The 13,704-nt window shown below is 44.0% G+C and overlaps 1 protein-coding gene across 1 annotated transcript; it reads right to left on the bottom strand.

Moving 5' to 3' along the window:
* Positions 1-796: 796 nt before the first annotated feature.
* Positions 797-13,704, bottom strand: nxph2a (neurexophilin 2a; the record flags this gene model as incomplete). The annotated part of the gene is made up of 2 exons (XM_083681680.1): positions 797-1,543; positions 13,660-13,704. 2 exons carry the CDS (start codon positions 13,702-13,704, stop codon positions 797-799), a joined length of 792 nt encoding a protein of 263 aa, XP_083537806.1.

Genomic DNA, 13,704 nt, shown 5'->3' on the forward strand with positions numbered 1-13,704 from the left:
TCTCTCCACTTTCAGGTCTCTTAGTCATACTGGGATTTGATTCCACTACATTAGCACAGGAACTAAGATATTGGCAAGATTTGTTGGGCTGCTGAATCTGATAAATGTCATAACAGTCCAATGATATTGGAGGTGAGTGAATAATCCAGCTCTCAGATAAGGTGCAAATGGTCATTGATGTGTTACGGTGATGTGTATTGTTAATGCATGATTAATATTCTTGCCCAAGCCACCCTGATTGCCATGGACACACACTGTTGTTGGGTAATAAGGCCGAATTGATTTCACCCACATACAAATAACAATCTAACTCATCTGAACTAGACTGTTTCGCTGGATATTTTCTGTTGTCAAATATGTAATTTTACATTTCATAGAATAGTGAAATGGGAGGAGGTGCGTTCGTAAATATGAGCCGAGGTTTGTTCTGCATATGAGACAGTGTCATTTTACCCAAACAGTCATAGCAAGTTCTAAGTTACACATAAGAAATATAAGCAATACAAAAAAAAAGCTAATTGGAACTTTAAATTTTCAGTGTATTCCGAGACTCAGTGACGTGACGTTAACATAGTTACTGGCACAAAAGAAGAGGATTGGTCTGTGAACACACGCCTATGGTCTACCCTAACACAAAACATCTGGACGCTCTCCTAACTGCCTGTGATTTACAGAGAACACATGGAGGTTGATGAAGCTGAGGTGTCAGAGAGAGGGTTCACCCAGGGTCTGTCTTGGTCATACTAACTCTAAAGGGAGATCCAGACAGGGCACATACTACCGCACCAACTGGAGATCATCCAGTGGAGGAGTAGGGTGTTTCACTATGGTAGTTGTAGTCCGGGCATACCTTCTGCACCAGTTTGTAGTCAACACTGTAAAAGGCTATGTAGATGCATATGACTTTGAAGGGCTTGGAGCACAGCCAGGAGACGTGGCTCTGGGTGTGCTCCTGGTAGCACACCTTGGACGGGTCTAAGTTGCACAGGGCGGTCTTCTTGTTGCGGTCCGTCTTCTCGTAATCGATGCGACAGTTGAACGCTTTGGAGTCTTTGGTCTCCAGCGTGGACTGCTGCGCGGCCTCGAACTCCACCACCTTGGAGGGCGGCACCAGGCTCACCGAGACGTTCCCCAGGCCTGTGGAGTTGTGGCGGAAGTAGACACTGAACGTGCCGTTGCCGTGGTCCACGATCTTGCCCGTGATGAGGAGGTTGAGCTTCACCGTCTTGATGTTGGAGTGGAAGTCGCCCCAGCCGAACATCTTTTTGAACTTCCCGGTCTTTACAATGGGCCTGCGCTTAGTTCTGGCCTGGGTGCCCTGAACATCTGTCTGGTTAGATAACCAATCCCAGAAGTCGTCCATGTTCTCTATATATGGCATCTCCCGCATGTTGTTTTTGAGCCCCGGGGAACCCCTGGCGAACAGACGCAGGGGGTTCAGGATACGCGGGCTGGCCCCTGTGGGAGAGAACTTCTGCTCGCTCTCACTCTCCCCCCACTCGATGAGCTCTGCCTCCGGACCGTGCACTTTCCTGCATGTGACCTTCAGAGGGAAGAGAGGAGGGAGAGGTTAGAGGAGGTAAACAACTGTCGGAATTGTTGCATAATAGTCAACGGCAGTAAACAGAGGGGGACACAGATGAGTTACGTTCAGGAGGATGTTCCCCCGGGGGCTACTCCTGAGCCTCGTTAGTCAGAGATACTGTCCAGAAATTACCCCCATTGAACAGAAAGAGGCAAACCTTCCCATGTCCGTGAGCATCGGCCTATTTTGCCAAACGTTTGTTAGCCTTAAAGTAAGGATTGTCTGGTTTAATGCGACAAGAAATGTGTTGATATTATATCATAGGAGTATGACAACAATAGAGTCAGCACTTTCATAGCTTCTATTCCTGTGTTGTTACACTGTAATTATTGTCGCACTGCTTCATAAAAATCATGATGCTCCTTGTCACGACATGCCATTACAGTGTCGTAAGTAGGGTAATTACGGTGTAACTACACATGCACAAGAGCAACAACACGTAACAAAACAATAACAAAATTAAACCATATTTTCTTAGAATTATAATAATTACTGAAGATGTGCTTCCCAACGTGTTGAATAAACAAAAGGGAGTGCTAATCCAGTAAACCAGACAGAACGCTCAGCAGTGATCCCTCCTTCCTCCCATCCCTTTTGCTTCAGGATTGATTCCTGGTCCACTTCAGATAAAACTTTAATAATTCATGGCAATAAGCTTTAGCTAGTTTTATTAGTAATTAGTAGTGCTTGCTTCCCCCGGGGCCTGGTTCGAGGGGTCATTGGCAGAAGCAGATGTGGCGGCTCTGAGCTGGGGCTGTTTGAAATCTGTACAGTATTTTCAACCTAATTATAATTTGTTTTTGCTGTAAGCTTAATTGAAGCATATGTGTACACAGTTAACAAACTACACCAGGCTACCACCGTTACCCCCACCTTTTACGGGCTTACTGGTTACTGCATTACACAATTTCCAATGTTGCATAACTGTACCTATTTATTGATCATGTGTAACATGCAATGTAAGCTGTAAATATTGAATGATTAAAACATCATATCATCTCACTCATCATTTGAATGTGTTTGAAATGAATGTTGTTGATGCGTTAGACAACGTCAGATTCACACCAGGCACACCTTAATAAATGTTGCAAACGGTATATAATAGCACAGCCATTTGAGAGCTCTCCGCTTGTAATGTGAAATCGATGTGTCTCTCACGGGTGGCGGGCCTGGCCCATCCATCACTCCCCCGGTGCTTAATTAAGACAATTCCTTCACGTAAACATGAATGAGGGGAGTGCATGACGATGTCACTCAATAGCAAGTCCAATTCATAGACAATTCATTTAAAAAAACTATTTAACTGAATTCATATTCATATTATCATATCATTTGGCTACGTTCACGTATGTGAAGTCAAATAATGTGACATTTAACTAATGATAATGGGTTATGTTTGCACAAGTAATGTGTCTGTGTGACTGTTTTCCTGTTAACATAACTAGGGATATTAACTTCTGCGCTCTAGAAGAGTGTATTATTAATTTCTCCACTTCCATTTTACCTTTCTAAGTATCTCACATTACTTGTGAAAGCCTCAGGTGAAGTTTGTACAAGATTATTATAATGGAAATGAGAAAACAGTATGATGCGCGAGCGAGGAAATTGCTGTGACAACAAGGGGATAGCGAGAGGGATATCAAATGCTTAAATGTCTTGAGAGAGAAAACACACACACACACACACACACACACACACACACACACACACACACACACACACACACACACACACACACTTATCGGCTTTATACCTGACACTGGTGTGCAGTGTTGTCTGTGTCTGTGCCTCTTAAAGTGCAAGAAATAGACGTTGATTTATACTTCAAAATGGGATTTTTGAAGGGGAACACACAAAAGCTTAATTAAGATTGCTTAATCAGAGCTGCGATACCAGAGGCAATTCAGGGCAACTTTACTTTAAACAGACAGTATTATGATAATAACTCCCCCATACCTTATTACATTTAAAACATAGAGACATAATTCCAAGTGTACAAGGCACAGCGATTAACTACAAACATGATCTGACTGTCTCATAGTACCCTGTGATTTACTCTCTCCTGACCAGATTTCCCGAGCAAAACGTACTACTGGTATAAGAACCTACAACCACCACTGCCATGTCAAGACATCAAAGTCACTATATGAGAGCATCTGTGATTTAATCACCTGTGATGTACCAAGCGTCTCGACTATCCGAGGGGGCTGCTGGGGGTGAAGTTAGAGCCCTATGTTTCGGTAATGACAGCACAGAGATAAGAGTCTCACAATAGTCTGGATGAATCAGCCCGGACATCCATCTGTAATGAGCATTATGGAGGCGGCTGACTGCTTGTCCCGTGGGTAGACATATCTTTTAGAGCTTGACATAAAGGTAATTGCCACAGTGACCAGAACTAGCCTCTAGAAAGTTATTAAGAAGTCAGTGACATCTGGGCTGCTGGATCGTCTGTGAGGATGCCGTTAAAATGCGTTTTGCGGGGAAGCGGGGAGCAGGCCGGCGACACCGCTCCACGGTGATGGGTTCTCTGCCGCGGGCTACACACCGCAGAGGCCTGGTAGGATGTCTGTGTGTCTGGAATCTGATCCTTCTCTTCACCTGCCTCCTTCTTTTCACGGACCAACAACCTGGCACAGGTTGACACCAGCAACACGTCACCTGGTCATCGGCTGAGATTTGTTTTTGTCGTGAGAGTGTTTGTTTCGCATCGTCACGCATCGCTATTTTCTCCCCTTTTTTATGGTGAGCTAAAATAAAAATCATTTGTTCTGTTTCCGTGGTTGTGGTTATGTAGGGGAGAGCTTCAGACGTCTTCGTCACAATAAACAAAATGAGTAATTAACCTGTTCAACGGTGCGAGCCGAGCGATTTCCGACGATGCACTCCGCTGTTCTGCATGGATTTATCTGTGCAAATTGACCTCACTTTGGTGGTGCAATTCATTTCTCTGCTAATTTTCTGTGTCTGAGGCTTCATTACGTTAATGTCTGTCTTCTAAGTAAAATGTTGGAAGGGACGACAGTGGTATTAAATGGTGGCAGCTCACCAGGGCTAACGATGCTCCCAGGACCATACTGGACCACCGGACTCACAGATTCTAGGAAAGCTGCTGCTGCTGCTGCTTGTTTCTAAGCATCAAACATGACAAGCTGTTCCATTCACATTAAGCCTATCCTTTCACACACACATGCACGCGCGTGCGCGCACACACACACACACACGCTCGCACATGCACACACACACACACACACACACACAAACACACACACACACATCACAACCCCCCCGCCATCTCCTTCTCCCTCAACGTTACAGGGCATTTCATTTGTAATGATTCACACAAAGAGCCGGTTCCAGGAGAGAGGGCCCTAGAGGCCTCAGGGCTGCTGAGGGCTGCTGAGGCTGCTGAGGGCTTGAGTCTACACGTTCCTGAAGAATAGATTGCTGCTCTGACGGCTGGAACAGCCTCACGCTCCGAAACCATCACTCTTAATCACGGGGCGGCCAGGGAACACGTGGCAGGTGCTCAGCAGCACGGAGGATCACAGCAGTGAGCTGCTACTGATCACAGGGTCGGTGGTGGTTGGGTTGGGGCGTGCATGTGTGTGTGTGTGTGTGTGTGTGTGTGTGTGTGTGTGTGTGTGCGTGTGCATGTGCGTGCGTGTGTGCGCGTGTGTTTTTGTGTGTATATTTGAGTGTGTGTGCGCGTGTGTTTTTGTGTGTATGTTTGAGTGTGTATGGGTGTGTGTGTGTGTGTGTGTGTGTGTGTGTGTGTGTGCGCGCGCGCGTATGCATGTAGGTGTGTGTGTGTGTGTGTCTGAGATATTTACTGCCATATAATCCCTGGTGTCAAAACCACCTGACCCCATGTGAGTGATATGCCAAAGCATGTCCAGCTTAGACTGTAATGACTCATGATTTGCTCCGAAGTGTTACGGATCAAACTGTAAATTGACTGACTGGGTCTCTTTTAATGCATCATTAGGCCTTTAAGAATGCAAATTCCCGGGTGAGTATCTACAATGGTGTGGATTTGGTGTGTGGATACTTACTTACATACTCTTAATTATTAATAGATAAGCACAGGTCATTACCTAGGTTGACGTAACATCACCTATTTGATCACAAAATCCATATTAGGTGGCTTGATATTTTCCAAACCTTTCCAGAGAGGCACTTGACACAGGATTTGTCAAGCAAATGCCAGTGTCTGAAGCGCTGCTGCATTCAATTGCTGCTTACACGGCTGCATATCAAGTGACACTTATGGTGAGGACGCTACAATTAAAATTTCTTGATCGTTTTTGTTATTACAGTGGGCACGGGAACTAATGCTTAAACAGCCCCATCACCGTGCAATTACGAAGCAATTACCCCACGATTGTGTAATAACATGTTTGTTACGAGAGTAATTACAGCTTTATTACACAGACACTGATGTCCTGGTGTGGTGGCATGCTGAGAGGAATCCTGTTAGGTGATGTGAAGCTGTGCTTTCATCAGCCCGGGCCAGCGTCATCACAGTGTCAGTTGTCTGCCTCTCATCCCGCCCAGCGGCTGACAGACAGGTAGAGAGCCTAGTGAGCATGTTCACATGACACACGACTGACGATGAGGAGACAGGCCCAAATAAGGTAGTCTCTGAAACATGACAATCATTCTGACGGAGGCGATTAGCATAAATAACAGCATGTTACCGCAACTGTCTGCTGCAGTGATGCTGGATGTGTTGCAGGCTCTCTGACGACGCCTCTGTGTGGATGAATGCTGTGTTGTAGTCTGAGTTAAGGCACGGTGGCATGATGACCACAGGAGTTTGTGGAATGGGGTGCTGGTGTCGGTAAAGTCTGGAAGGACGAAGCCCCTCCAACAACAGTGGGAAGAAGACTTCTACACCGTAGTCTTCGTCAAAAGCTATAAGGCTGTAGGGCTAACCCTAACCCTAACCCTAACCCTAACGGCGTAGAAGCCTTTCTTAGTCCAAATACAGATGCTGGCGAGTGGTGCTGGCCATGACACTATGGGGACACAATGGGGACACAATGGGGACACTATGGGGACACTATGGGGACACTATGGGGACACAATGGGGACAGTGTCTGAAATATAAGCGCTATTTTCAAAGGCTGAATTGACCTGCTCATTGTCGTGAACAAGCCCCTATTACCACTGCTCCACCCACCTGGGCGCAGACGGCACCTCAGGGCTGTGCTATTTTCACCAGTTACTGCCGACACAAATTGCCAAAACACCTGAGTTTGACGTGCGTCAGTTTTTCACAGGCTGAAAATAGAGTCCATAGTGTCTCCTGTTTTGGGTTGAATGTATGCCTGTATTTATGCCCGCTCCATGCGCTATTGTATTTTGTTTGAATTGTAAACAGCTTCCAAGGGCCTCACCACACTATTCTAATATGTATATATATATATGCCATTTAGCTGACGCTTTTATCCAAAGCGACTTACATTGCAGTGAGTGCATACATTTCAGTATATATGGTCCCAGCAGGAATCAAACCCACAACCTAAGCGTTGTTAGCGCCATGCTCTACCAAATGAGCCACAGAGGACCACACTATACCCAGGTATATCATGATCATTTGGGTTCCGTAATTTTATCTGAACTATAGCTCAGACTGATTCATATTTCAAGTGATATTTCATGTTGAGGATATCATAGTGTGTTGTGACAGCAACTTAAGCTGTACTGGATAACACGGATGAAATTTGACCTGACCTTATTTTACCCTATGGGACATTAGCTAAAACAGCCAAGGGTGTGAGCTTGAACGTGCTGATGATGTTTTCTCGTACGCTGGGACGACGCGTTAACGAAGGCGCTACAAGGCACCCATGTCTGGCGGGAGGCTGCCAGAGAGCCGTCAGGTGAGGTAATCTGGGATACTTGTGTTATCTCAACTCCTGCCAGATCTGACAGCAGCAAAGCTCCTGAACACTCCAGCTTCCTGAAGGTGTTACCTTTCAACGCATCATCACTTTCATAATCCCCTTACACGGCCACAGCATCCACTCCCACACTCACTTCTGACACCATCCAACCCCATTACCGCTGATAGGTGGGATTGAAGGGAATTATAAAACGATAGTTTTTGGAATTTGCTTTTTTTTTTTTTTTCTTTACAGAGCAATATTGTACATTTTGTTGGGTTACATGGCACCAGTGGATAACTGCAGAAAGTTGTTGTTAAAATATGAAGGCTTATGTTTTTTTTATCTCCCTCACTTTAAACCTACTATTTTTTGTCTTATTATTATTTTTTATCTCAAGGCAAGTATTCCTCACAAGACAACTGTCTTTTTGACAACTGCAATTTCGTTTTCTTTTTGTTCTCTTCAAAGTTGAACGTAAACACGGTGCCATATTCAAATGTTTCATGGTTTTTCATTGATTTGCTCTCCGCTCGTCTTAATGGATAAGCCCAATTTGACAGAGCAAATGCTTCTTTTCCTCTGAGTAGATTGCACCTTGACTGGTTTGGAAGAGACAGATCCCTTTGAAGAAGAAAAAATGAGCGAGAGAGAAAAGGCATCGCCTCCATTTTTCTCTCCTGTAGTGAAGACAGGTACTTCACAGGAAATATGCAAAGACTGAGGGGAGCTGACAGCACTTTGTTAGGCTGAAAATGACAAGCTGAAAGAGAAACCCTCAAAGACGGAGAGAAGAAAAATGAAAACACAGGGAATAATCAGGAGAGATTTATTATGCTTATTCTAAAGCTGCCAGGACTCATCTTGTAGAAGAAAGCAGTACGGATTTAATTAAAAGGCTAAATCATTTTACAAAGCCTTGACGTGTATTGTGATTGCCCTGCCCAAACACCAGGTGGTAATTACTATAGTCAAACCAAAGTCTGGTAGAAGTATGAAAAACACCATCAAGTACCTGAGTACCCACTAACACAATTATGGATTACGGATGTGATTCTACAGCCAATCAAGGTGTTTGAATGTCCCCCCACATCGATAGCAGACCCCTCAGAATAAAGGTCACATTGGTAGAGTATCCAGAAAAATATCAATACAATCTCAGGCATGTCTTGTAGGGTAGGATCAATACTTTTGGTGTTGTATCAAATAGGGAGCAATAGGTTGTCTTCAGTATATGAAAGGTATATATGAATATTTATAAGTCAAGGATCCTGAGCGGCCTCCAATCAATTCAGCAACTAGCATCACATAGAGTGTGAAGTGCAGTCTAGACGTCGTTGGCCGTTCTCCTGGAGAGCGGGCCTGAGTAATGGGGATGAGGAGAGCATTTGTGAAGGAGCCAAACCATCGGCCATGTGCTGTCGTGCTGCAGTATCTGTCTCGCACGGCCGAGAGTTGATGACAATGCCATGCAGCTGCAAAGCCTGCGTTGCCTTCCACTCTACCCCAGGCCAATACAGTAAAAAGTATTCATATCAACAGCCCCCGAGGCCTTTAAAAAAAATAATACCTTGACCTGAAGGGCAAGGACTACCTCTCTCAAACACACTGCGCAAAGATCAAATGCAGATCGTTAACATTCCGCTATTTTTGATACCTTTCAAAATGGCGCAGGACTTCACATCGTGGGCCGAGGTCCTACGCCATGGAAGTGGGCGTGGCCCAAGAAAACATGCCCCTCCCCAAGATGCGGCTTCAGTGCTGTTATCCTGTGCTATGATACTGACAATGTTAAAGTGGAGGTCCAACTGGAGATCTCAGTATGGTATTCTCCTATGTGGATGCTAACGCCACACATACTGTAGCTTAGCAAGGAGGCTAAAAGATGTGGAAAGATCATCAGGGGCAATACTGTCGATGTCACTGCCTGAATGAACATTTTCATCAGTCCTTTGCTCCTACGAATAGACATTTAGGTTTGATCATTTGACTGTTCACAACGCAGTCCTGTGTCCGCCAGCTGTTGTTCAAAATGCATTTGCAAGATGTCACACCAGAAAACGACAAGCTTTGGTGGAGAAGACAAAACACATTATAAGGTCTGAGGACTGCAAATGTCACAGACAGACAGTATTGTTTATGAGGGATTACCCAGCAGAGCCTTCAGGCTACAGAATGTGACCCCAATATGAGCCCAGATACACATCAGCACCGAAATAAGCTCCAAAATGATTCCTGAAATCCAGAGCATCTCTTGTATTTACAGACAAACCCACTCAAATTCACCAGTTCCAGAGAAGACATTTTAGCTTTCTAGCCAGACCACCATTTACTCAACCCCCCAAAAATCTCTCTCTCTCTCCCTCTCTGTCTGTCTCTCTCTCCTTCTCTGTCTGTCTCTCTCTCCCTCCCTCCCTCTCTCTCTCTCTCTCTCTCTCTCTCTCTCTTTCTCCCTCTCTGTCTCACTCTCCTTCTCTGTCTGTCTCTCTCTCCCTCCCTCTCTCTCTCTCTCTCTCTCTCTCTCTCTCTCTCTCTCTCTCTCTCTCTCTCTCTCTCTCTCTCTCTCTCTCTCTCTCTCGCTCTCCCGTTTGGCTTCTGCGGCGTTCACGGAGACTAAAAGTTCTTCCCTCTCTCTCAAAAAGGCAAATCCTGTGAGAGGTTGATGTGAAGACCGGGCTAAAGCGGGTTTGTGAAGAATATAAACAGCGTTTGTATTGTCCAGAGGGAAAGGGCCTGTGAATGCGGCGAGGGGCCTTATCACAACCCAGCAGCTCTGTAATTCGCCGCCATGATAAAGTGCCGAAGCGAAAAACCTTACATGGCTGGCACAATCCAAAGACGGATTAGGTTTTTCTGACATAAGCTTCCTGAAAAACTAATCAATCAGCCCGTGCAGTATTATCAGAAGCATGAGATTAAAGAGCTGCTCCTAATCCCCTCCACTGTACATTTATTACACTTTTCCAGTGTTGGTTGCCTTTAAATATACAATAAATAAATAATGAAATCAGAGCTAATTGGACGCATGGAAGGGGAAAAAGGGTGGAGGGCCCCTGGAGAGGGAATTTATGGAGAATTTCTGTTTTGTTACGAGGATGGGCCTCAAACTAGTGCCCTTGCCAGAGATCCCTTTTTAACTTCACATTCAGCCGGGCTGTCTTCCTCTACTGCTGTTCACTATCAGCAGCACATTTAAAAAAACTAAAAAAACATTCTGTTGACACGTAAGATGCAAATGTAGAATTTAATCACTACGTTTTCTAAGACTACATAAATTAATTCGAAAGAAGCTTTAATTCCTCCAGTTTACAGTTTACACTTTTTTTTTAAAATTATAACATACTATATCTCTCTAGGAAGTGGCCACCATCCAGCGCACATTAAAGTAGCAGGATGACTCAAGTAGAGTCTATAGACTAGGCTTGTCACAGTTACTTGCACCTGGTCTCTTAAGCTTTCATGCTTTAACACTCTCCCCTGAACACACACTCTCCCACTCCCTCTCCCTCTGCTCAGCCTAGGCTTGTGGCAGTCAGCTGCAATGTTACTATAATACAGCAGAGGTAAGCACATTCACTCTGGTTCTGTGAATGGTTTGGTTGTGACATAATATTTACAAAACAAATCCATGGCTAGATACTAGTCAAATGCTGAGACGTAATGAGTTCTGTCATAATCTTCTCCTTCCTAATCCTGAGTGGGATTGCGTTCCAGACATCGGATGCATGAAATCTACAGTATAAAAGGCAGAATGCAGAGAGCAGAGCTCAAGTGGGGTTTTGTCCTCATATACATTGTTCTCCTGTCATTCTCAGAGGTTGACTGTGGCAGATGTCATAGGAAGAATGGTTCCACGTGTGAAGGCTTTGACCCTCTTATCTGTCCCTAGGGTATATGGCACAGATGCTGGGGCTCCATTTACAGTATTTGGATCATGGTGTGTGTGTGTGTGTGTGTGTGTGTGTGTGTGTACATGCATGAGTGCAAGCGTGCGTGTGAGTGTGTGCACGAGATTGTGAGTGTGTGAGTGCATGCGTGCACAAGTGTGTGTCTGTGTCTGTGTTTTTGTGTGTGTGTGTGTGTGTGTGTGTACATGCATGAGTGCAAGCGTGCGTGCATGCACAAGTGTGTGCATGCGTGCGTGTGTGTGTGTGTGTGTGTGTGTGTGTGTGTGTGTGTGTGCGTGCGTGCGTGCGTGCGTGCGTGCGTGCGTGCGTGCGTGCGTGCGTGCGTGCGTGTGTGTGGACCAAATACAATGTGTCCACAGCCAGACAGAGGGCCAGCTGGGACAGAGCCCACTGAGGAATAAGGACCCGGGAGACGGCAGTGCCCTCCAGGGAGCCTGGGCTGTCTAAGGTGAGGTCGGAGAGTTCCCCGAGGCACAGACACACAGGGTCCCTCACGCAAAACGTCTGAAGCTCAGTCGGGCACCTTGTTTAAAACCATGTTGATCTTCTACATTCATTTCATAGCATTGTTCCATATTTGTTTTAACAGCGTCAGGAACAGGATCCACATTTACAGTCCTTAGCTGTCTGCCACTAGAAAGCAATATTTCAAGAGCTGCATAAAACCAGTGAATAATGTGGTGTTTAATTTACCTCAATCTTACAGTGTGATGTTTCTTTGGATAGCTCAGTCATGCAAGGGAAACAGCATTAGGTCGCAGGAGGCCAAGGCACATCAGTTTAAGATTAGCAATCTCTGGTAAATACAAAATCATATTCCCCAGGATTTACATGTAGGTGGATTTATCACCCAATCATATAGTATGGAACACTGGTTTCTGAAAGCCATTTGTAGTCAGAGATTCCATGTGACACAACTCTGTTTACAACAGTTGTTTTCAGTAGTTAGCCTTTAAGTGAATAAATCAGGGTCTATGACTTACTCAAATGTAAGCACTTGACTTTTATTTGCAAAGACTGCTCTGTGAGGATTATTGTCCAGAGGTGATCAAATCCATTCAAGGGCAATAAATGAATGGCTGTAAACCATCCAAGCATATGCAGCACAACCCCAAAAAAACATTGAAATGTTGATGGCATGCAAGAATAGAATGTGCAAGCGCCCAGAACCAGTTACTTTGAATTGTTATATTTGGCACAGTGGCTCTAGATTCAAATACTTCTAACACATCTGTTTCTACAGGATGTTTTATGCCACCATGAATTTACATACAAATATGTTTTTGTGACCCAACATGCATATTCGTATTAATGTGAAATATAATGCCCAAGACAAACCTCAACTGGGTTCTAAAATACTACGGGTAATTTCAGATATAAGGGTACATTTTCTACAATATATGGCAGTGATGTTATAACAATGTAATAACAAGCATGTATAACAATGTAATAACAAGCATGTGGTGTACGTTACGATAATCAGGCGTCAGAAAAATCAGCAGTGATTTTTCTCAAGAATTCACAAGATGTCATGCTTTCATAATTTTCCATGAGAAAAAGTTGTAATAGAGTACATTGCTAGATGGAAATGATATGCTTCATTTAGATACAATTAGGGAAATTAATTGCATCTTGTGTGTTAATGCAGTGTGTCAATGTCCTTGACTTTAGCTCTAGGAATTTAAACTCAATCAACAAGACTGAGACTGATTATTACCATCTGTTTCTCTAAAATAATGACATGGTTATCATAATTTGCAGTATTTAATACACGTCTATATAATTATTACAGTTAATCTGTTTTTGCCCACAGAAATATGTGGTTACAGGTTAGGCCAGATTTCAGCAATACTTAAAGCACTGTTTTATTACTAGTTCATGTAACATCTGTGACTGTACATTTCAAGACAGATGCATTTAAGAGCAAAATTGTAAAACATGAATGACATTACAAATGTAATGTTTGCTTGGTAATAATGATACCATCAAAACTGTAATTTTATGTAACCTACCAAATATTTTGGGAAAATTAAATATGCATTTCATATGTGCCATGGTGCAACCTTGTACATTCATACAAGGTTGCACCATTGCACATGTCAAAAGCATATTTCATGTCTCAATTAAAATAGACAGTATCCTACATACTGAGCGTACGGTAGACGCAATTGCAAGAAGCTCCCATTCCATATCATAGCCTACTTCATAAACCATTTCCCACTTAGGTAGCCTATTCCTTCTAATTCTGCAGATCTATACAATTTGAATAACTCACCTGGTGCAGGAAGAAAAGGAACAGGATCGATTGTAGTGTTCTCAT

The sequence above is a fragment of the Argentina silus genome (genome assembly GCF_951799395.1).
Source record: "Argentina silus genome assembly, chromosome: 12".
In the NCBI taxonomy this organism is placed as follows: Eukaryota; Metazoa; Chordata; class Actinopteri; order Argentiniformes; family Argentinidae; genus Argentina; species Argentina silus.